The 24472-nt window shown below is 47.5% G+C and overlaps 1 protein-coding gene and 1 long non-coding RNA gene across 5 annotated transcripts; one reads left to right on the top strand and one right to left on the bottom strand.

Moving 5' to 3' along the window:
- Positions 1–406: 406 nt before the first annotated feature.
- On the bottom strand, positions 407–14620 carry IL1RN (interleukin 1 receptor antagonist). 4 transcript variants are annotated; one of them, XM_046663149.1, is made up of 6 exons: positions 14538–14609; positions 12833–12898; positions 6026–6077; positions 4085–4173; positions 2821–2933; positions 407–1672 (listed from the first exon to the last, which is right to left on the bottom strand). In XM_046663149.1, the coding sequence occupies exons 3-6, from the start codon at positions 6037–6039 to the stop codon at positions 1457–1459; spliced, it is 432 nt and encodes a 143-aa protein (XP_046519105.1). In that variant the 5' UTR covers positions 6040–6077; positions 12833–12898; positions 14538–14609; the 3' UTR covers positions 407–1456. The 4 variants fall into 4 exon arrangements, with proteins under 4 accessions (XP_046519105.1, XP_046519102.1, XP_046519103.1 ...); XM_046663146.1 differs by lacking the exon at positions 12833–12898 and having other exon boundaries at positions 14538–14620; XM_046663147.1 differs by lacking the exons at positions 12833–12898; positions 14538–14609 and adding an exon at positions 6220–6238.
- On the top strand, positions 7953–23470 carry LOC124240266 (uncharacterized). Its single transcript, XR_006888820.1, has 4 exons — positions 7953–8241; positions 14508–14765; positions 18124–19074; positions 20811–23470. It is a non-coding gene; the product is annotated as an uncharacterized LOC124240266 (long non-coding RNA).
- The last annotated feature ends 1002 nt before the right edge of the window (positions 23471–24472 follow it).

Here is a 24472-nt window from a genome sequence, read left to right as displayed (position 1 = left end):
TAAATGGACTCATGCTCTATTTAGACGTTTGTGATTCTTGTTCCCTACATCACATTTATAAGATCCCTTCGTTTTGTTGAGTGCAGCTGGCTGTGGTTCATCCATTTTCTTTGCGGTGGAGTGTTGCATTGTATGAACATCCACGATTTACGTATTCCTTCTTCTGTGACCGGTGTTTGAGTTGTTTCCAGTTGGGGGCTGTTGTGGACAATGCTGTTACACACCTTCCTGGCAGGGAGATTTGCTCTCATGTTATGCCGGGAGGGTGAGGCCCAAGGAGGAAAGGACTCTGAGAGGAGAGGCAGCGAGGCCCAGCCCCCAGGTGAGAAAGTCCCATTGGCTTCCCCATTTCCCAGCCTCTATGCCCCAAGCCTGGCAAGGCCATGAACACAGCCAGCAAAGTAGATGAATTTCAAGGTTTTATTGTAAAACAGGCCATGTGCTTGGCCCTGGGGGAAGCTGAGACACATGCCAGTCATGTTTCCTGCTTCCAGGAGCTCACAGTTTGGGGCAGGAGACAGACAGAGGCATAACCACGTTTCAAACAAGTTTCAGAGCGTCAGAAGTGCTAAAATGGTCAAGGAGCGATTCATTCCTCCCGGGAGATCAGGAAAGGCCTTGGAGGAGCCACATTTGTGCTGTGCCGTGGGAGCAGGGGAAACTTTGATGGGAGGGGAAAGCACTGTGGGCAGCTGTGAAAGGTCTGCAATGGAGGTGGTGCTCAGGCCCGGGCAGTGGGTCCAGACTTACAGGAACGTTTCAGAAAGAAAAGAATAAGGGACAAACATAGTACACTAACTGTTCATTTTTACCGGTTAGGGTATTACAAAAACAAGAATGGACACTAACAAGGGAACCTCCCTTCACTATCACTTCACAAACACAGGAATATTTTGATCCCCACCCCTTTGCAAAAAGGAAATAATCTCCAAATAAAGGACTCTCCTTCAAATTGGATAAAGCTGGCTTTAGAAAGTTTCATGAAATTCTTATTTTCCATTTTGCCACAGACTCTAAAAGTCTTCCCTACAGAACAGCATCAGATTCCAAAACAAGGTATGAGAGCCATTGGTGGGGGGCCAGTGAGTGGCCTGAGGGATCTCGGGCACGGACAGTGGGGTGAGGGAGAAGGAAGACTTGATTGAGGAGAGCAGAGGGCATCCAGGCTGGCCAGGTGGCCTGGATTTTATCCTGAAGGTACAGACGACACTGAAGGGCTTTAAGTAGGGCCGTGGTTTGAGCTGCACTTTAGAAAGACTATGGTGGAGGCAGCATGGAGGGTGGGATAGCTGAGGAGGCTGGAGACAGAGTCCTTTTATGAGGGCTCGTGTACCTCCTTCTGAGGGCCCACCCTGCCAAGGCTGCTCCTCAGAGCCCCAGGAGACCCTGGGGTGGAGAGGCAGTCTCTGGAGTCATCGACGTGCTGGGAACAGGGGAAGTGGAGCTACGGGCAGTTCTACTGGTCCTCCTGGAGGTAGAACTTGGTGACCATGAAGGACTCTTTGGGCTTGTTGGTGAGGCTGACGGGCCGGTCTGCCTCCGGCGCCGTGCAGAGGAACCAGCCAGGGCAGGCGGCAGACTCGAAGCTGGTGGTGGGGCCACTGTTTGAGCGGATGAAGGTGAAGCGCTTGTTCTCCTCCTTGTTCTTGCTCAGGTCAGTGATGTTAACTGCCTGGAAGTCAAGCAATGAGCAAGTGAGAGCTGAAAGCTGAGGGGTGCTACCTACCTCTCCACCGCCCACCATGACAGGGCCCCCTGAGCAAGTGCTGGAGAAATGCTGACCTGGAGACCACTGTAGGAGGTCACGTGTCCCAGGTCTCTTAGGACAGCAATGATCCGAAGAGGCTGTCCCATTGTTACACTTCAATTTGGGGAAATCTGGCTACTCTAGCCATGGGCCAACAAGTTTGATAAATACATGGCATCATCAGCAGAGGCCAAGGCCTGTGGAGGCTGGTGCCCTGTCAGGGTCTGCGCCTCCAAGGACAGGGGTGGTGGAGAAGGTGGGCAGAGAGTATTGCTGTCCATTTGACATGTTACACACAGTATTCTGGTCATCGCTACTCTACATAGAGAAGGCAGTCGCTCTCCAAAGAAAGTACCCTGTCCACTAGTGGTGGAAAGTGACAGTGGCACAGTTATGGCCACTCACATTTGGGTTAAGATCTTGTCCAGCAAGCCCCTGAGACAAAGTTGTCTTTTCCAAGGGCTGGCAGCCCATTAATATTGCATGGGACCAAGGAGTACAGGCCCCTGGATGGGATGCCAACTCATGAGTTTGAGAAGATAAGGATTGGAAGAGAAAAGTCCTGAAAGTTGGCTTGACTGGAAGAGGGCAAGTCTAAGTGGGTTGGGGGCCCTTGGGCAAGAGAGTGGCACACAGAGATTGAGGTCCCCAAATGAACCATGCCTCCTGGTGTTCACATCCTCTGTAGTCTCCTCCTCTATTGAGGCTAGACTTAGCCACATGACTGCCTTTGGCCAATGGGACATTAAGAGCATGATGCAAGCAGAAGTTTAATAAGCACTTGCACATTGAGGCTAGTCTTTTTGGAATACTCCCTCTTGGAAGGACAGCAATGATCCAAAGAGCTGGGTCATGTTGTAAGGAAGCTCAACTGACAACTGAACTCTGAAAGACCTTGTGGAAAGCCGAGCTCCCTGCTGAATGCAGGTGTAGAAGAGGGATCCCAGATATACCATGTGGAACAGAACTGCCCAGCTGATCCTAGTCAACCCACAGATTCACGAGAAAGAACATATTGTAGTTGTTTTAAGCCATTGGGTTTGGGGTGGTTGTTATCTGAGACAAGTCGTTACCTCCAATTGGAACCTAATCTCATCACCAGACTTGACACAGGCCAGGCACAGCTTCCTCCCATGGAGTCCCAGGAATAGAGCATCAGGCTCAATGGGCACCACATCTATCTTCTCTGTGGAAGGATAGAGGGGAAGGTTAGGTTGTAGAGAAGAGGAGGCAGAGATGGCAAAGTGAAGGCAGCCTGGACTCTCACGGGGGATTTTTCTGTTCCCCTCCTCTGACTAAAACCTCAAGGTCAGAAGGACAGTGAGGCCTCATCTTCCTGGTCTGCATCCAAACAGAAGATCAAACCAAGCCAACCATCTAGCTACTCCTAAGGACCAAGTCGTCTAGATTCTGTTCTATGTAACTTCTATCCTTCTCTTGCTTCCCCAGGATAACTTCACTCCAGATCAACAGGTGTGCTGCCCATGGGCAGGGAAAATAGCACACAAGATCATGAGTTGAGCCCCAGAGTTTTGTCCACAGGAGCCTGGGTGACTTTGAACCCGCCTCTTTTCCTTGGTGGTTTCCATGCCCTCATGTAGCAGTAAAAATCTCAGGCTCTCTGTGCTTCAGACTGTCCATTAGGAGAATTACCAGAAGGACAGGAAAGATGGATCTCACATTCTTTCCGCGTGAGGCAGGGCAGAGAGAACAGGGGATGGGGCATGGTCGGGAGATGGAGATAATGCCATTCTACAACACCAGGCCAGCCAAGGGAGTGAGAACGTCCTGGAAGGCTAGTGCCAAAAGAATCTCACATAACAGCATCCAACTGTCCCCATTTTACTAGAGGGAAAGTTGAGGAATGGAGTGGGTGAAGCCTGCCCATGTCCACTCAGCTTGTTGAGAGCACCGATCTGGAACATGACTGAATGTGGTGTCTGTGAATAAGAGGCATAATTCAGGCTTGTTTGTGGTGTATTAATTTGGGGTGAGAGTTAGAGTTTGAACACACAGTAACACGGGGGCTTACTAGGCACAGGGGGAAGGAAAGGGTCCATCTTGCCCTCTGGGCCCTGCCCCTCCCAGCTGTGGCCCTAGGACCATCATGCCTGTAGGTGGCGGCTCCCAACCTAGGCTCTCCCCTCCCACTTTCTTGAGGTTGCCCTCATATGTACCCTCCAGTGACCAGGCCTCCCCAGCTTCTAACTTGGCCCCAAAGAACCAACAGGGATGAGGATGTTGCACCTAAAGTTTCTGGGGGCAGGCCACAATGCTAGAGACTTCAGGGCAAAGTGACCCAGTGCCCACACACTGGCTTTCCTGGCCACCACTCACCTTGTAATTTAGTATTTGATTCTTGCAAGTATCCAGCAACTAGTTGGTTATTCCTCATGTAGAAGGTCTTCTGGTTAACATCCCAGATTCTGAAAAGAAGAAAGGACCCAGCTGTAATGAACAGCCGCTGTGTGCCTGGACCTGTGCTTAGCCCCTTCCTGTGTCCCCGAGAGTTTGGTAAATCTTTGTCCAACTTTCTGTCAGAAGCATGGTATTGTAACACACCCAAGACAATGTATAGGGAAACTGAGTTCTATGCTGTTTAAGAGACAGGCCCAACCCCTCACCTCACCTTGCACCTCATCTTCTGATTCCCAGGATAGGCACCTTCTACCTCAGCCAAGTATGCTCTAGAGTAGTACCATCCAATAGAACACTCTGGGGTGCAGAAATGTTCGATATCTGCACTGTTCAATATGGCGGCCAACAGCCACATATGGCCATTGAGCTCTTGGAATGTGGTGTGACTGAGGACCTGAATTTTTAATTTTATTCTATTTCTATTAATTTAAACGTAAATTTAAAGAGTTATCTGAGACAAGTGGCCACCACAGCACAGTGTTAGAAGTTTCAAGGGACAGAGCACTTTGCAGCTAACTCCCTCCAAGCCTTAGACCGTGAAGGTCCATGCCCAGAGCCATCCATCGTCACCCAGTGGGCTGCTCTGGGTCTAGCAGAGGCAGCTGTTCCTGGACACAAGTCAGCTTTCTCTCCAGCTCACCTAGGGACCTGTTTCCGGCTCCCAGTCATTTCTTCTTGGTGAAGGGACCCTGCGGCTGAGAGCAGGGCCTGCAGCTGTGAGGCATAGCAAACAGGGCCGCTGCTAGGACAGGGACCCTCCTCTCCTGCTGCCCACCAGTGTGACCTTAGACCTGTACCTCCTCTCCTCACCTGGGAAGTGTGGGGAACAACCCCCACCTCATCAGGTGGCTTTGAGGAGCCCATGAGCTCGGTGAGGGGTGGTCAGGCAAACTGTAAAGTTTTTTGCACATGTGAGCATTTGACCTTTTGTGATTATTCTTAGTTCCTGGACGAGTCTCTGTCTGAAAGGATTAAATATCCCCTTCTAGAGGCTTCCAGGGGCATCTCCTGGAGCTCCCAGCCAATAGGAGGAGGCAGACGCAAACCTCCTGAAGCAGATGGTTCCCATGTCTGGGAACGGGAGGAACTTGCCCAGGATGCACACACACACACACACACACACACACACACACACGCACACACACGGAATCCTGACCTGCAGCCTCAGGCCAGAGAAACTCAGGAGTTTGAGGGTGAGGTCACCGCAACATGACTTCAGTCCTGGAATATCCCAGGACAAGAGGGCACATGTAGACAGCCCTCCGTTTCCATCAGCATCACAGCCTGTCATTTTTACAAAGGTAATGATGACATCTCACAAAGCTCCTGACCCAATTTTTAAAAGTTTCAAAGGTTTTTGGGTACTTTGCACTTCACAAAATGCTGTCACACTGTTACCTGTGCATTTGATCTTCATGGCAGCCCTGGAAGGCAGCCAGGGAGTTATCATTAACCCCATGTTGCAGATGGGGAAACTGAGGCCCCAGGGCAGAGGGATCCTCCAACATGTCAACTCAGACAGGCATTGCCAACAACCAGTCTGGAACTTTGTGCTGTGCCTTGCCCATGGTGCCCCTCTCTGCCTCTGTGCCCAGCACAATGCCGGGCCCAGATCCCAGCATTGTTCCTTGACACATGCCTGTCACTCACTGAGTTGCCAGAGTCTCCGGGACAGTGAGGCAGGCCTCCAGCCAAGCTTTGCACATCTGGGATATTTTGAAACACAAGCCCTGAAGACCACCCATGTGGCAGCCCTTTTCTTGAATAATGGACATCCTTTTCCAGCCCAAACCCAGTTTCCAGGCCCTGAGAGGGCAGGCAGCCCTGAATGGCTGTCATGCCTCCATTTTCCCACCTTACCTGAAGGCTTGCATCTTGCAGGGTCTCTTCCCCGAAGGGTGGCAGGCTGTCTCTGAGTAGAACAAGAAAAGGAGGAGAGAGATTAGGTGTCTGACAGAACGCCTGCGGATTTCCATCCTGTGGCCACAACAAGGCAACGGGAGAGTGCCATTTCGGGCTCGGAGGAGCTGCTTATAAAGAAAATAGTTGCTCACCCAAGCCAGGCTGTTGCTGCCCTGCCCTGCTCTGAGAAACGGAAATGCCCTCACATTTCCAAAAAGAGAAACCCTTGCTGTTGTCACTTTCAACCCTGCTGAGTGTCGCAATGTGGTGTCGTAACCGATTCCCTCCCCTTTTCCCCTGTGAAATTTCCCCAAATCGAGATTTCTATTTCCCCTTCACCGAGTTCCTCGGAAGAACACAATGAAAATCAATCTCACTTATCTGCGTGACAGGTATTCTGAGCCTGTTTGCTGACTTTTAAAAAACAGACTTGAGTAGAAATATCCCCCTTTCCTAACAAGCCAAGTAGTAGGGCTCCCAGCACACGGGACAGTTTCCTGTCACTTTGTGTCCTTTGAAGGAGGGACATTCTTGTTGGACTCTGGACAGGGACTGGCAAATATTCTAGAAAGGACCAGATAGTAAATATTTTAGGATTTGTGGGCCATATGGTCTCTGTCGTAATTACTCAACTCAGCTGTCGTAGCTTAAAAGCAGTCACAGACAATCTGTAAACGAACACAATAATTGCGTTCCGATACAATTTTATTTACAAAAACAGGTGGTGACTGGATTTGGCCTGAAGTTTGCTGACTCCTGCTCTAGAATAAACTTCCTGAGAGGTGCTTTGAAACCACCTCCGTTCCTGTTATCCACGTCTTTGAAGTTATTGTCTAGAGAAAATGGGGTGAACTCAGCCCTGGGGCAGAAATGGATCCAAGTTCCACCTCTGCCACTTGCCGTTTGCCACCCATGTGACTTGAACAAGTCACTTCACTTATGTGGGCCTCAGCCTGTGACTCTTCATGCTCAGAATGAGGTTGATGATGGCTTCCTCACAGGGGCATGGAAGGAAGGAAGGAAGAAATCAAGGAAGGAAGGAAGGTAGGAAGGAAAGAGAAAGTTCTGGCCTATAGTGGGCATTAATAACCATGGACTTCCTTCCTTACTGTGTTCTAGACAGTTAAGGAAAATGTAAGCATACTCCTATTTATGGATAGAAAAAAAGGTGAAGAGGGTTTCTGCACGATCTACGTGGTAGGAGTACGTAATGTTAGCACAGAAGCATAGATTGTAGTGTTTGAGAACTGGAGCTCAACATCGTCTTATCCCACTCGATCATCATTTTGAAGAAGACCCAGAAAAATCCAGAGAGGAGAAGGGAACTGCTCAAGGTCGCACAGCTCATTAACGGCAAAGGAAGGGTCAGAAAGCCAGGTCTTCTGATTCCCACGGCAGTAGATCTTGATGAGTTTGACTTTATTTTCAACCAACGGATCAGAGTCTCTGTCCAAATGAGGGTAAAACCCTTCAGAGAGGAAGGCTACACTGCATATCTGAAAGTTGCTAATAGAGTAGATCTTAAAAGCTCTCATCACAAGAGAAACAAATTTTTTCACTACATATGGTGATGGGTGAATCCATGATATTCTAGAACTGAAACTAATATAATGTTATATGTCAATTATACCTCAATAAAACAAATTTATTTTTAAAAGAGAAAGGTGACATTGAATTTCTCAAATCTTTAAAGAGCTCCTCTTTCAGAGCAAATGGAACATTTCTGCAAAAATTGTGTCACCTCCCTGGGTGATGACTGTGAGGGAGAAAATGGCAGTTACATATACTTGCTCTCTTCTCAGAAGCTGTGTGACCTTGAGGGAGTCATTCATCTTTGAAACACATGCGAGAAATAATGTTTACCTTGGAGGGCCAGGGGGCGTTTTGTTTGTTTTTGTGAAGGCTGGCTGAAAGAGGAGATGTGTAAGAACTTGCTTGATTATTTGCCACTTGGAGTACTTGCTGAACTGGGGTTTATAATTTCTGGAACATTTATGAATCATTAGGTGCCTAACTTGGCCATCACACCTGCTGAAAGGGAAGGCAGCTAGCACCCCACTGGGATAAGTTCTCTCCTATTTGTCTTCCTTATGCTGCTCCTAAAGCCCTCCTCAACTGTTAAACCAGCATCCTTCAAAAAATCGAAGATTGAAGAACAGAAGTGACTTGCCAAGGTGAGACTGAGGGGCTCCATCCTGCCTGCTGGCCCTCCGACAGCATTCCAAGTCAAGGTCCCACCCACATTGCAGCCCCTGGGTAAATGTTCCTCTGTCCCCACCCCAAATTCAAAGAGACAGATTTCTCCTTGGGAGCAGAAGCCCTGGGTTCCCCACCTTTTCCAGGTCTGTGCCCTTTTCCCTCTGTGTCCAATAAGTGGCCCAGCAGACCTTTCCGGGTATAGGGAAGGGAGTCCCTGGGGCCGGGCTATGAAGTCAGGATGACCTCTGGCTGCATCTTCTCATATCATTTATGAGCTGGGCCACCCAGGCCATGTGCCGAAGCTCTCTTGGTCTCGGTTTCATTATCCTTTAGATGGGGCTAATAATAGAAGCCTTGTCATGGGTTGCTATAAGGATTGAGATATTGCACATGATGTACTTAGCCCTGACCCTGGCACGGAGGAAATACTCAAACAATAGATAGCTATTGCGTATGCTTCTTCACCCCAGGGAGAGCGGGAGAGGTCAGTCTCAGTGCCCCTAACCCAGTCAACCCTGCCCTGCACTCGGGCCTCCCATCCAGATCCCGTCCCAAGGCTGCTTCACTCCAGAGGTGGAGGCCTCACTCCCTCTGGGTTTGGGGAGGAAGTTACAGGGGAGGAGAAGCTTCCTTTCTCTCCTCACGCTTCTGGCCACACATTCTTGGTTTTGTCTTATCAAAACATTTGGTGTCTCTATGATTTCTGCCCACAGAAAACCTCTGACTAAGCTTATTCTCAGTTCTAGGTGCTCAGCCGCTCCCTCCACTTCCTAAATTAAGTTGAATGGCTGCACTATGTAGTGGACCCTGCCTTCCCTGTCAGCACCTTGTGCTTCCCCTCCGAGCTTCGGGCATCACAATTGTATCTTATGCCTTCTACATGCTGAGCCCTGCCCTCCTAGACACTGGTGACAACAGAAACTTAATGGGAAAGAGGAAAACCAGGCTGTCCCTGTCCCAGGAGTGATGCTAGACAGGCTCTATGGAGATAGCGTGGTGAGCGTTAGTTGTTGATGCCTGTAAAGTGTTCAGCACAGCTCTGGCCACACGGAGAGTGTTCAATAAACGTTCGCTCTTTCTCAATTTCAGTTCATTGCATTTCTCACTCCTAGGATTTCCATTTGTTTCCTTATTTGTACAGTTTCTAGTTCTCTGCCAAAACTGTCAATCTTGTCTTTTAAATCCTTGAACATATCCGCGGTTCTTGTCTAGCATAAACTGATTACTTTTTATTGACTGCTGGACACTGTATAGCAAAAACTGTAGAGATCATTTGAGGCTCTGGGTGATGATGTATTTATCCAGAGAAGATTCACTTTTGCTTCTGTTGGGCAGTGAGGCCAGGGGCACTTAGGTCCTGGGTGACCTTCACACAAACGGGGCTTGAGATGATTCAGAATTGGGCTTCCGTAACTGCAGCTGCTCCATTTCTGTTCACTCCTGATCCTCCAGGGGCCCAGCCCAAATGCGTGTTTATTGGGGCCCCTCCTCCTCAGTGAGAGATAATGTAGAAATTTCATCCTCTCCCACCCCCAAGCCCCAGGAGTCCGTCCAAAGCTCAGCTCAACCTTTGAAACCAGCAAACGCTCCCAGAGGTAAAGGGCCCCGGTGCTGGGCTCCACCTCTCTGGGCCCCTGCAGCTCCTCAAGGCCTTGGTCATTCTTTGATGCCTTCAGATTTTTTATAAATACATTTCGCATGGCTTTTCTAGTTATCAACACAGGATGGTTGGTCCTAAACAACCTAGGCCAGAGGTGGAACCTAATGTTATTTATTTTTAAGCATTATTATTCAGGATGGCTGGAGTTTGAGCAGCCTTTGGGGTAAAAGCAGGAGAAGTGACTGAAAAGTTGGGCGGGAGCCAGAGGAGGAAAGGCCTTTAATGCCACACCAAGGAAGAGGGAATTTATCATAAATAAAATTGAATCAGAGAGTGACATTGTCAGATTTGTTTTATTAAGATCATCCTGGGGACAGGGGACAGATGGATTAGACTTGGATCGTAGTTTGGGGTGAATGAACCTGAAAGCAGGGCAGTGGTGTGCTGGTAAAAGTTGACAGCTGGGTCTCCAAAAAAGGTTCTGATTTGTAGCATTTGCTGATTTCTCTCGTGTAAGTACTCCCGCCATGGATGGTTGCAAGCCACCAACATGGCATCACTGAATGCAGAGCTGGGAAGAGATGCACACAGTTGGATCTTGCTGGCTCCAGCAGCCCACGGAGGCAGGGAGAGTTGGCTGCTCTCCAGTCTTTCTGGATAGAAATCATCCCCACACTTCCCAACTCCAATCTCCCTCCTCCTCAACCCACATGGCTACCCCAACAGGTCCCATGCCCCTTGCAGAAAACAGTCCCTCTGATAAGTCCAGTTTATCGGGAAACTTCAAAGAATGATGGTGCAAACATTTTCAGCTGTGTCCTTGGAGCTGCATTTGCGTCACCCAAGCCCTACAGTCGTGCACTGCATAACGACGTTTGAGTCAATGATTGACCACATACACAGCAGTCTTCCCATAAGATCAGTACCATATAGCCTAGGTGTGTAGTAGGCTATAGCATCTGGGTTTGTGTAACTACACTCTATGATATTCGCACAACGACAAAATCGCCTAATGACGCATTTCTCAGAATATATCCCCGTCATTAAACAACACTTGACTATATTATCTTAGTGAAAATTTACAAAGTTTAGACAAGAATATTACCTATATTGTGCAGTGTGTGCTGTAACACTCAGGCATTCAAGAGTTTGCTGAAGAATCTAAATATGAGATTAAGGCATTAAAACTTAAGATACACACTTGTCTACCCAAAGCCAGCCACTTAAATTTTTACAAATACACTCATGCATTGCTTAACAATAGGACTATGTTCTAAGAAATGCATCATTAGGTGATTTTGTCATTGTGTGAACATCACTGAATGCACTTACACAAACCTAGATGGTATAGGCTAGTACTCACCTAGACTATATGGTACTAATCTTATGGGACCACCATCGTATATGTGGCCTGTCATTGACAGGAACATTGCTATGAGGCACATGATTGTAATACAAAGGCTCTGGTCACTCTTTCTAAGAGATGGGTAAATATATTAGTATAAGGAAGATGAAGAAAGACAAGGATGTCTTCTCTTTGTCAGTCTCCACCTACCCAGCCCTGCCAAGTAGCCAAGTCAATTTTAACCAAATCGTATCACTTATTAGAAGCTCCCAACAGTAGCAGGTCAGGTTTAGAGACAGGTGTTCTCCTGGGCATCTCTGCCCACCAAGCTGCAGCCATCAGTGACCACCTGGCTGGTGAAGGTCGGGAGATGGTGTATGGAGCCACTTGTCATCGATGGCTGCCTTACAAGAAGCTCGTTCTCCTCCCAGACCTAAATGGTAAACACTGTGAATTCCTTCTGAAGTTCAGAGTCTTCCAAGATGCTTTTTGCTCCAACAGTTTTTGGGTTTGATATGGATCTGCACTGAAAACCATTATTTATCTAGCTATCTTGTGTTTTCAGAGGTACAAGTTTGTTCTTGCCTTCTGGCTTTGATGATTAACTTTTCAAGGCAGCTTCTCTGCAGGCAGGAGGAGGGGGAGCGGGACAGAAGCTTGGGGGAGGGACAACTGTGTTTCTTACCTGCAGTGTTTCAGGCTCTGTGTTCTGCTCTTTCATACGGATCCTGTTTAGTCTTCATTGTGGCTATGCAAGGTGGGTCTATTTACATTCACTTTCAAGATGGGTATATATTTATATCCACTTTGTAGAATAAGAAGTTGAGGCTTAGAAAGTTATATCACTTAACCCAGATCCTGGCCGAACCAGGATTTGAACCCAGTCCTTGGATTCCTTCCCACACTGCAGTCCTGCCAGGAAGGCGGCTGACCTTTTCTCTCTCTGCTTCATCGCAAACTGAACAGAAGCAAGAATTGTATTTGTTCGGATGGCATTTCTTTTGGTTTGAGCTCACATCTCACAGAACAGCAATTTATTCCGTAATTGCTTGGAAATTTTAGGAGTTTTTTTTGGTAGGAAAAAAAGGATGATTCTCAAACCTTACATAGGTCAAAGAGAAAGCTCTGTACATGGTTACAGTCCAGGGTGGCCAATTTCCCTGGTTTTTCTAGGACTGTCCTAGTTTTAGTACTGAAAGCTCTGCATCCTGGGAAACCCCTCTGTCCCTGGAAAACAGATGTTTGGTCGCCCTATAATATGAACTCCTAAAAGGTACTGGCACCATCTGGTGGCTGGTGCTGCAAATTGTAGGCACAATTAATGATCCATCACTGTACCTTGCCAGATTAGCCTGTTTTTAGTAGCAGAGATGTGGTCCATTTTATTAGATAAATAGACAGCTAGAGAAAGCACACAAGAGTTTCCAAAAATCTTAGTAAGTCTTCCACTCAAGAAAAGGGACTGTAGCAGATACAATATTGAGCAATCATTCTCATTGTGATCAACTTAATTTTTAATTGAGCCATTCATATTTAATTTCCTCCAACTATGTAAACAAGATATGGTCAACATTTGGTAGCTTAAAATTGTTTTTAAACTTAGGTTGTAAAGAGGATTTACCCTTTGATTGTGATTGTCTTCACCTTCTCTTCCTTCTCCTCCGTCTTCTTCACATGCATACGTTAGCTGTAAGGTCAGCGGTACAGAGAGGAAGCAGAGGTCCAGTGAGGTAAATGACTTGTTCAAGGTAATGCAGAATACACACACGATGGTCCTTCTTTTTCCTTGCTCCTCTGTCCTCACTTTCCCATCTCCTCAGTCAAATCATGATTTCTCTGTTCTCTCTTCTCAGAGCCACATTATGTTCTCTGCTTGGCAACAGTGGTACCATCCATGCTCATGACCTTAGATGGGGAATGTGGTTCCTCCTCCCAGGAAACATGGTGTCTTCACCGGGCTTACATGCACTTGTCTCCTCAATTCAATCCAATTCAACGTGATATACTTTATTTAGCACCTACTATGTGCCAGTTTAAAAGATTTTGAATGAACCATTTTTATGCCTAGTGATTTCTTCACATTATATCTGGTTCTGGGAGTTGCATCCGCCTTTACACATTTGAAAGACCATAAGACCATGGGCTAACATTTTAACACATCCCACTGGAGACCACTACACCCACTGGGGGAAGGAGGAGGATTTGCTGCCCTTGGTATAATTGTTTGTGGTTTACAAAGCACTTCTCCCTCCATGAACTCATTCAGTCTCTGTGCCCCTACAGCATAATGCAATGGTTTGGAGACAGACTGCAGTCAAGCCCAGCTCTTCCCCTTATACTGGCCGTCTGGCCTTAGGCAAATTACTTAACCTCTCTATGTCCCAATTTCCTCTTCTGAAAATGTGAACAGTAATAGTCCTTCCTCACATGGTTGTTGTGAGGATTAAATGAGATAAACCATGGAAGGAGCTCAGCAGAGCATCTAGCTTGTAGTAAGCCCTATGGAAGTGTTAGCTAATACTATGTCCATGAAACCCCAAGAGTCTGCCAGCCTCCTCTTGATGTTGAGGAAAGCGAGACTCAGAAAGGAGAAATCGTTTACCCATCAGAGGTCAACTTAAATTAGAGACCAGGTCTTCAGACCACCAATCTTAAGATCTTTTCTCTGCCCCACACATATCTTAACCACAGGTTGCAAACTGGTAGAGCACAGAGTGAATCTTTATTTGCTCACTTTATTGTTTTATTTAATCAAAATACTACGCATAGCAAAATCCGAATATCTGACTCTTCTTAGAAAATGAGAAGCTCTGGCCACCTGGGCCTGCATTCTCATGTGACGACCACCTGCTGGAACTGACTAGTGACAGCCCCTAATTCTCCATAGTCCCTACCCGACCCTATTACCCCTCAGATCTTGTGGCTGAGTGCCAGATTCTATTAGTATTTCTCACTGAGCTCACCCTGTTCTCTCTCTCATTTTATGGAAGTGTTTCTCCAATTTTAATGTCTCTATCAATGGTGGAAAATGGCCAATAGACTCCAAGGGCTCCATGAGTTTTCTCACAGTAGGCTTGCTTCTTTGTTCATCTGGTGGCCCAGCAACCCTGGGCCTGCAGCCCCCGCCTCAGAGCATCTGCATGGTCTCCCATAGAGGCTGTTGGCTCCACAGTGGCCAGGTATCCCAAATAGGTCTGGAGCTCCACGCCCTTGACAGTTCCCTGGAAGCTTGCTCTTTAGAGGCTAAGAGCATTTGGCAAACATCTGTGCTAGACATTTTCCTTTCTATTTTTCAGGTGAAAAAAGTAAGAATAGAAGAAGCTTACCTAAAGCCATGGGGAGGGCCTGTAGGATCCGAGGTCTCGTGAGGTCTTCCAGCCTCTGGCTCCACACTGAGCCACTGCACGGAAATGAGGAACACCCAGGCAGTACCTGTGCCACCAGCACCTCCCAGGACAGAGCTGCTCCTTCCTTGCCGACTACGTGAGGGGAGTAAGAGGAGGAGCTGCAGCCTGCCTTCCCACATACCGATGCAGGGCTGGCCACCTGAGGAGGTGAGCAGGCCCAGCTTCCAGAAGGGTGACTCAGGCTAACAGAAGCCAACTAGTTCTTCTCTGCATAAAACTGGAGGTGACACATAGGTAACAGCTGGATTAGTGGGGCTGGACCTTTGTGCCCACTCAACCCCAACTGCCACTGGTTCTAGCATGCATGCATTCATTCATCCAAACAATATGGATCAACTTAATCCTGTGAGCCAGGCACTCTTCCAGACATTGGGGAAAAGCCAGAGAAGGCCCCTGATGTCCTAACAGAGGAAGAAAGACAAGAAACCAGTACATTAATAAACTAACTTCCTATGGTCTTAAGTGCTATAGGGGAGGTCAAAAGCATGATGTTTTTGAGGGACCCGGGAGGTGGGTGTGTGTTTTAGGGAAAGTGGTCAGGGAAGGCCTCTCTGAGAAGGTGACACTTGAACTGAGACCTGAGTGATGTCAAGGAAGGGAAAGAGTCTTCCAGGTGGAGAAATCAGCAGAGCAAAGGCCTTTGGGTGGGGGCATTCGTGGTTTGTTTGAGAATCACGTGGAGGCCAATACTGGTGGAGTATGGTTTAAGGAGCAACAGGGTGTCCATTCCCTCTTTGGGTTACCTTCAGACTCCGCACCCCAGCTGCTGGTGTGACGCTGTCCACCAGGCCAGATACCCTCTCCCCTGCTTCTCTGGAAGACCCTATGTTCTAAACCTTCTCTTTGCCATTTAGAAACTGCTCTCTAGCTTCATGCACCTGGAACCTGCCATCAGGGAGCAGACAACTCAGGAATCCTTAAAATCATCTGGGTTGATGCCTGGGAGCAGCAGCAAAGGCTCCCTCAGCAGCCTGAAATTCTTGGATTTTGTCCCCAGGTCTGCAGCTAACCAGTTGTGTGACTGGCCATGTCACTTCTGCTTTCCGGTCCCCACTCTGATGCCTGCCCCACCTTAGATTAGGGGCAGGCTGGAAGAAGGAATGACTGTAGACTAGAAAATGCTTTCCACTTGTGTGCATTGAAACAGAGCCTTGCTCTAGGCAATGCCTTAGGGCACGGGGAAGGGCCGGGGGAGGGGACAGGCCTGCCTATTGTTGCCTCTGATCCTGCCACCTTTAAGCCTGTGTCTTCTCTCCAGAAAAGACTGGCCACACTCTTTTACAGAAAGGCTCCACATTCATAAACATCTCCAGAGGGTCTTCACTGTCCCTCACTCTGTCTCTGGGTTCTGGGCTTGTTCCTAGGGTACCTTTGATCAACCTACAGAGCCTGAAGTCAGGCTCGGAGGTGCAGGGCGCCCTGTCCTGGGCACTCCTGACCACAGGGACTTCCCATGGCGCCTTCACTTCCTGCTGTCTTCAACTCTGGCTCATCAGCTAGAGTGCTAAGGCCTCTGAACCTGGGCTGGGAATTTCTGAAGCAGCTTTTGTAGAGAAACGCCTGTTTGCTAACAAATCAGGAAGTAAATTTTGTAAACCTGGAAAGTTGGGCCTTGGGGCAGCTGGGGAACCTGCCCGTGGAGCCGGTCTTGTCATCATGGTGGAGCCCATCTTGTCATCATGGTGTGTGTATCTCTTATTACATCAGGAGGACCACGCCATGAGGCAGGCTCTGGTGCCTTGAGATTCAGATCCTGGCCTCACGAAGCACATCTGTATGACCTCAGGGAACATCTGTAAAATGAGGGTAAGACCTTTGCCCACCTTGTGGGGTGGTTGTGAGGGTTGAGCTAACAAACGTGAGATGCTTAGAACACAGGAGGCATTATTGAAGTATTAGCTATTAGTCTCACAGAGTACGGATCTGATTTCTTCCCTGGAGAGCCAGAGGCCTTGCCTAGTCTGGGGTCAGTAAGGAGACGGTAAAGTAGGCTGCCAGGCAGGACCAGGGCGTGGCATGTTGATCAGTGCACAAGGCTGGGGGTTCCCTGGCTAGCCCTGACTCTGGGCACATCCAGGGTAGAGGGACCATCTGTGGGATTCTCTAACTGCCAAGGGCCTGGCCCACTCCAGAACTCTCTCTCCAGGCCTGCCACCACTCCTCCAAAGCTGCAAAGCTCTGAGGGATCAGTGGCCTGCCCTAGGGCACGCACAGCACTGAGAAGCCAGAGATGGGAAAGACTGGCAGCTGTGGGAAGAGCTGGCATTTGAGAACTTGGGAATACCTGGAGGCAGGGGACCCTTGGCAGTGAAGAGGGGGTTGCTTCTGAAGAACTCTGAGGTTCTCCACCCCAATAACAATGACTGACTGCTCAGTCCAGCACTGACCTGCCTAGTGCCAGCCCACCACACAGGGAAGAAGGGGCAGGGGGCTGGATAGAAGAGAGGTGGGGTCAGGAGGTGACAAGGGGAGAAGGCATCAGGAGCAGAGGAACAAGATATGGAGGCTCGGTGTTATTAGAACCTGGGTCGGGGATTGAGAAAGCTGCAGGCGAGGTGCCCTGGCAGGAGAGACGCCAAGATCCCAAAGGGAAGTCCTACTGTAGAAACAGAGGTCTGGGCCACTAGCTGGGGTCCATGGCAGGGCCTCTGTCCGCTGTGGGAAGTCTAAGAGCATGGGTGAGTCCCGTCACTGAGGCCAGGTGGAGAGGTGCCCAGGGCACACCCAGCTTCCCGTTGATTTAGGCATGTGAGGCCGCAGCAATGAAGCTGAGTTTTGAAAACAGATGGCATCAGTTTTACAATTCTGATGATTGTAAACCCTTGAGCTGTTTCCCACGGTCTTAGATAAACCCTAAAATGTTTTCAGGGTCCATAGGAATCTACACAACCTGGCTCCAGGCCCAGCTTGTAAAAGAAACCCCCCTCCCCCTTGTTCTCTGAACTCCAGCCACACAGGCCTTCTTTTGATTCCTCAAATTCACTTCCTCCTCCTGCCTCAGGACCTTGACATAGGCTTGTCCTGTGCATGCAGTACCCTTCCTTTCCCCGCTCCACTGACTAGTCAGCCATCCTCACCCTTAAGACCTCAGCACAGGCACTTCATCTGTGTGATCCTCTGTGTAACATCTGCCTCCCTGGCAGCTCGCAGCAAGGACTGTGTCTCTTTGCTTCGCCCCTGTATCCCTGACTCACAGCAGAGGACCTGCCACATCGAGAAATGAAGAAAGGAATGGAAGGGAAGCCACCACTCAGGGACACAGTATGTCTCTCTCTCTCTTTGACACACACAGATCACGCTCATCATCTCTATAGATGAACAAGACTCCCTAGCATGACATTTGTAAGTGGTCACACATTGAAATATATAGAGGTTCACATCACTCAAGGTCAAGATATACAGACTTTGCTCAACCCATGATCCACTCTCCTGGGAACTACCCCCGTCACCACCACCACTTCTCACAGGGCCAGTCGCTTATAAATGTACCTGACTTTGTCTCCAGGACATGGCTGGTTGGACCTGTTGTGGACCGTTGCTTCAAATGAATCTGCTACCAGGAATAAGGAACCAGAATGCAGACAGGCCAGGCCGTGTGTAAACGCCCTCCAACCGAAGACTTTAAAATCCATAAGCTTTAGAGTGGCCACTTTCTACAGACGCCCAGAGAAGCAGAGAAAGCCATTCTACAGGGAAGGAAGAATGAAGTAGACAGACAGAGGCCGAAATGAGAAGGCAATGGCCTTTGACTGACAGACAGTTATGGCTGCCTTAATTTCTCATAATCTTCCCATTCCCAGTTAGAGTCTCTCACGAGATCCAGCTGCGTTTCCTGTCACTGGGTCCTGTCTCACAAACTCCGCATTACAGCCAAAACTAGCTCCAACATGTCTGTCTCCTGCAACCAAAACCTTAAATCAAATAACCCTATAAGAGCCAACAACCAACACATAAGGGAACTGAGGAGTCAATCAAAATGAAAATACAGAAGGGAGAGACTCTGGTAAGGCACAGGTTGACACATGGAAAGAATCATCTCCCACATGTGTGTAGTGTCTTCCAGTTCACAAGGCTCTGGGATGTGATTCCATCAGTTCAGTGCTGCTCATCTGAGGTTTGTCTGCCCAGCACCCTGCCTCATGCTGGTGAGCCATGCCTCCATTTCTCACTCCAACCATCTTACCCCATCCTCAGCCACAGTGCTTTGGGCACAGGACCCAAGTCAGGACAATCCGCATCCTGCTGATATTGTTCAAGCTGATTCTGAAGAAAGAGGAAAAGTTCCCCTTGCTTTGGCAGCAGCCAAGGGGCAGAGCTGAAGGCTAGTTCAAAGTGGGACTTGGTCCCCTGCACAACATTCAATAGTCATAACAAAACCTTGCATACATCTGCTCCCTGAATATGTACTCCCCACCCACTGCTGCCAGGTGCTACGTCAGACCCTGAGGGTACAGAGGTGAGCAAGGTGGGCGCGTCCTTGTCCTCAAGGGACTCACAATCTTTATACCTCCAGAAAACTACAGCACAGGGTGATATGTGCGTGGATAAAGGAAGCACAGTTTTCGTGGGAGCGCAGAGCAGGGTCACCCCACTCAGGCTTGGAGGTATGGTCAGGGGAGGAAGACGGGACAGGTAGAAGAGAAGGAAGGGAGGCCCCAAATGAGAGAAAGCATGGCTGGGGTTCAGGCAATTATAGGTCATCAGACCTGAAGCTCAGCGTTCAAGGGGAAAAGCAATGAGAGGAGCCTACAGGGTAAGAGGAGAGCCCTGGCCTCCAGACACTTATCCGTTTACCCTATCAAGGCCTCTGGACTTGGGGCAGAATTGAGGGCTCCAAAAATTCCAATGCAGAAGACTTGGGGTGGCAGAGTGGTTGGAAATGGGGGAAAGGCTAGCAACTCTTCAATTTGCGTTTTTCCTCTTATAGTGATTGCTTCTCTGGGGGGAGGGAGTTGAGGAGCTGATGGTAATTATGGGGTCCTATCCCCCCCAAAAAAACTTGAGCTAAAGTGTATCTGTTGGTTGTTTCATGTAATAGGGTGACTGGGCCCTGGGAAGCCCTGCCTCAAATGTTAGTCACCTGAGAACACTTCCTTTTCTGAGACCAGGGGCTTTCATGCGAAAAGTAGAAGCATTCCGGCCACAGGGTCTTGCGGTGCGTCAGAATTCCTGAAGAGACTGAGCTACAAGCCTCTCTGTGCTCGGTAACAGGAACACATGAAATTGACCTGTGGTCTGTTACAATAGATTGCATCATTGGGGGAAGAAGGCTATGCCTAGGAACAGAACAGCCCTGTGTCTGGGGTTGCCCCAGACGTAGAGGCTATCCCAGCTGGCTGGATCCCAGTGCTGGGGGCCAGGGTCATGGACTTAGACCTCAAGAGGGCCTGTCTGTCTTGGTCTGTTGCAATAACACAGGGTTCACACCTAACCCAGACCAGACTCTCTGCTACTTTGGGATAAGCCTGCTTGATTCCATGCAAACTCCCTCCTCTTTGCGCCTTATGCCTGACTGACTGAGGATGGTTTTTATGCACGCACACAGAGCCCAGCATGCCATGGAGATGAGCATGCAGGGCATTGGGGAGTTATCTCAAGATCCACACCTGTATGGTGTGAAGAAAGGACTGAGCAGAAAGAGGAGTTGCTACAATGAAGTCACAACATAGGTCCCATCCACCCCCTAGGCGATCTGGAGTGGGGTGGCCCTGGACAGGAGCCAGGCCTTTCTATCCCCACATCCACTCAGGCCATTGGCTGCAGGCTTCTCTTTGGGAGGAGAGCAGACCTCTACAGCTGTGGGCCATTCTCATGGGCAGGGGAAAGAGATCTGGGCAGTATATCCCAGCATCTACTACAGCAACAATGACTAAAGACGGCTGTCATGCTATCACATTGACTATCTCACTGAATTTTCACAATGGTCTTCAGGATGTATTACTATTATCTTCATTTTACAGATGAGGAAACTGAGGGACAGAGCTGACTCAGAGCCCACTTCACTATCATAATGCCTTCTTTAGGAATAAAGCCCTAATTGTATAGTCTGGAAATCTCAGTTCAGAAAACCTTAACTTCTCACTTAGCCACTGGCTGTCTCCCAGACAGGTCTTTATTCTTCTCTGAGATTCAATTTTCCCAGCTCTGAAATGGGGATCATAATATTTGACCTGCCTTTTATTTTTCTTATAGAATTGTTGCCAAGACCAATTAAAGACAAGACCTCATATGTGGGTGTGCTTTGTGAACTGCTAAACCTCATGCAAATATAAGATGGAACTCTTATTACACATAAAGGACAGCATGTGATCTAAGAGACGGCAGCACAAAACCATCCAAATATCTCTAAGGATGGCCAGGGTCCTAAACCTTTTGGATACTCCAACTGGCAGGGGCCAAATGCAAACACCTCCGTGTGGCAAATGGAGAGACAGAAGTAATGATGGAAGCCTGTAGACCAAACTTAGGCCAAAAATTAGTTCCCAGAATCCATGTCCAACACGGCCTTGGAACGTCTCTGATGCCACAACGGAAAGAAGAGCCGGCCCATCCAAGAGGGTATGGACTTGCCTAGCAGGGTAGGAAGGAGGCAACACTTTGAAGTGCCCACCTTTGCCAGTCTCCATGCCAGGTGCTTTGTATATGTTATGTTTTCATCCCTTTAATAACCATGGGAACCTGACAACCAACAAATCAGAGGTTTGAAGGTGGGGGTAACATGTTAAGGACACGATGTCAGAAAGGGGCAGGGCCTTGGCTTTCTCCAGCTCAGCTGACTGCCTCCTGCAAGGTGGGGGGCTTGCTCTGAAGTCGCACGGGCTGGCCTCTTGAACCTGTTTCTAGCCAGGAGTTCAAACTGTGGGAAAGAGCGAAAGCCTTTGTCTCTTGAAGCAAAGCCTGTTTCTTTAATTCTGGGATTGACCTGAGGCCCTTTCTGGGGTTAATATGCTGGAGGGCCTGATGTGGTTGATCAGAGAAAGTTGCAGGCTGCAGAGGCCAGGATTGCAAGCCTTAGCGCAGAAAGAAACCTCTAGCTGAGGACAAAGGGACACAGAGGAGAGGCCTTCCTATAAGCCCCAGAATGACAGTGGTTTCCTTAAGGAGTTCCAGAGTAGGACCTGGGAACTGAGTGTTGGCAACACTGCCAGGCCAGGAGAAGGTTGTGTGTGTGTGTGTGTACGTGTGTGCGTGCGGTGATTGATCTGGGGTCAGACGTACCACGGAACTTCTTGATTTATTTGCAGCCAGAGAAGACTCCATCCCTCCAGATCTATGTAAACATGTTTCAAGAGTGACTGTGGTCCTTCAGTAAAGGTGCACCACCCCTCATCCTGATGGATGATGCGAAGAAGTCCTCCATGTGAGGTGTGGGCTCAATGAGAAGGGAGCCGAGTCTGGAAGAAACCAAGGCATGGCCCAAGCGTAACCTCTTTTCCTGTGGGGAAGGTTTTCCCATCCATGAAATGGGAATGATGACAGCACTTGATAATGCCAGCCAAGCTTTTAGTAGAGTGACCTGAGCTGATAGCATGGCTCTTCCAAAATTTTCTGTATGTTCGTGTTATTTTTACTCATTTTTTAGAAGTGTCATATGTTTGTGGGGAATGAAATACTTGGTCACCATGTTGTGGCCTTCCTCTTCCTTCCTGTTGGTGCTTTCTGTTCTGATGTTAATAGAGCGGCCTGACTCTCTTCTAATTAGGGCTTGACTATGTTCTTTCATCCTTTTACTGTCGACTTTTCTGTTGAATATTTTAGGCATGTTTCTTAGAAATAGCCCTAAACCAGATCTTAAAATACAATCTGACAATCTGTCTTTCAACCAGGAAGTTTAGTTCATGTTTATTTTTTGTACTCTTTCAGATATGTGGACTTGCTTTTCTACCTTAATTTTTAATTTCCATTTTAGCCCTTTTTCAATGCTTATTTCTCCTTTCTTGCCATATTTTTTGGGGGGCAGAGGTTATTGTTTTTTATTCCAATCTCCCTCCCCTACTGGTTACATCCTCTGTTGCATACTCTGTTTCTGCTCTTTTAGCAGTTACTATTGAAATTTTACCACGAATATTTTCCTTTTCAGACTCTAAAGGTAATAAATATCTAAACTTCCTTCCCCCAAAATACGTGGATCTATCAGCGTTTTTAACTTCAATCATCTCCCTCTTAACCCATGTGTTATTGTTGAGTGGCATTTTAGTTCTCCTTTCTGTAAACCCACATTTAGATTTTTTTGCAGACAGGACAAGTTTTGTTTAGATTTTCCTACATGTTTACTGTTTTACTGGCTCGTCCTTACTTACATCCTAGATCTCTTGAGATAGGCAGAACAATGGTTCCCCAAAGATGTCTACATCCTATTCCCCAGAGCCTGTGAATATGTTATGTTTCCTGGCAAAGGGGGAATTAAGGTTACAGATGGAGCCAAGGCTGCTAATCAGCTGACCTTAAAATGGGGAGATTATGCTGGATTATCTGGGTGGACCCAGTCTCATCAGGAGGGAACTTCAAAGTGGAAGAGGGAGACAAGAAGAGGAGTCAGAGGGAGATGACGCCAGAAGGAATCGACTACCATTGCTGGCTTTGAAGATGGAGGAAGGGGCCACTAGCCAAGGAATGCAGACAGCCTTTAGAAGGTAGAAAAAGCAAGGAAGCAGATTCTTTCCTAGAACCTCCAGCAGCCCTGCTAACACCTCGATTCTAGCCCAGTAAGACTTGTGTAAGAATTCTGATCTACAGCAATGGAAGATAATAATTTCGTGTTGCTCTGAGCCACTTAGGGTTGTGGTAATTTGTTATAGCAGCTAATAAAAAACTAGTATACCTTCTTCCTTGGATTATTTTCTTTCTTTTTAAAATACCCTTTAGATATTGTTTTAATGAAGGCTTATTGGTGGTAAACTCATTTTTTTTTTTTTTGGTTTTTTTTTTTATTATTAATGTTATGATAGATTACAACCTTGTGAGATTTCAGTTGTACATTTTTGTTAGTCATGTTGTGGGTACAACACTTCCCCCTCTGTGCCCTCCCCCCACCCCCCCTTTTCCCTGGTAAACTCATTTTTTATCCGGAAATATCTTTGTGGTGTCCTTTTTCTTGATAGATAGTGTTGATAGGCACACAGCTCTATATTAACAGTACATTTTCTCCCAGCACTTTGAAGAGGAATTCAGCTATCTTCCTGCTTCCATTTTTATTGTCAGCTGTCAATCAACTTGTAAAATAATTTCTTTAACTTCGGTGTTTTACAGATTCTTTGCAATGTATGAGTGTTCAAATTTCTGTCCATCTCTCTGTGTATGAGCTGTGTTTCCCAGGTATATGGATTCATTTATTTAGCAGTTCTGGAATATTCTAAGATATTAACTCTTCAAATATTGTTTTTCTCCTTGCTTTCTATTTCCACCTTAAGGGGCCGTGATTAGATGTGTGTTAGGCCTTCTTATTCTCTCCTCACAGTATCTTAACGTGTCTGTCATATATTGAATTTCCCTGTTCCATTGTTCTGCATTCTGTGTAATTTTTTGGGTCTCTTCTAGTGCAATGATTTTCCTTTAACTATTCATGCAATCTGCTGTTTAAGCTCATCTACTGAATTTTTAGTTCAAAACTTGTATCTACAACTTTTAAAAACTGAATTCTTCCTCAAAAACGGCCAGGTCATTTGTTATTCTTTTCTGTTGCTCACTTTTCATTCATTTTTTTACTTTAAATATTTCAAACATACTTACTTAAAATTCTGAATCTAATAAATCTGAAGCCTTTAGGGGCGTTAATCTGTTATTTTTGTTTCACACTCTGAGGTTTCCACATCACTGAAACCATCTCATACCCAAAGTTGGAGGTCTAAATGATG

Source organism: Equus quagga, chromosome 5 (genome assembly GCF_021613505.1).
Source record: "Equus quagga isolate Etosha38 chromosome 5, UCLA_HA_Equagga_1.0, whole genome shotgun sequence".
NCBI lineage: Eukaryota > Metazoa > Chordata > Mammalia > Perissodactyla > Equidae > Equus > Equus quagga.
Note: the sequence above shows the minus strand (reverse complement) of the source record. Positions and strands in the feature narration are given on the sequence as shown.

What these genes read in the sequence shown, in the direction of transcription:
- IL1RN (XM_046663145.1), bottom strand. Translation starts at nt 6,141, where the DNA reads ATGGAAATCCGCAGGCGTTCTGTCAGACACCTAATCTCTCTCCTCCTT. An exon ending in TGCAAGATGCAAGCCTTCAG is followed by an intron (nt 4,174 to 6,025) that starts GTAAGGTGGGAA and finishes TCTTCTTTTCAG; the next exon opens with AATCTGGGATGTTAACCAGA. An exon ending in ATCAAATACTAAATTACAAG is followed by an intron (nt 2,934 to 4,084) that starts GTGAGTGGTGGC and finishes ATCCTTCCACAG; the next exon opens with AGAAGATAGATGTGGTGCCC.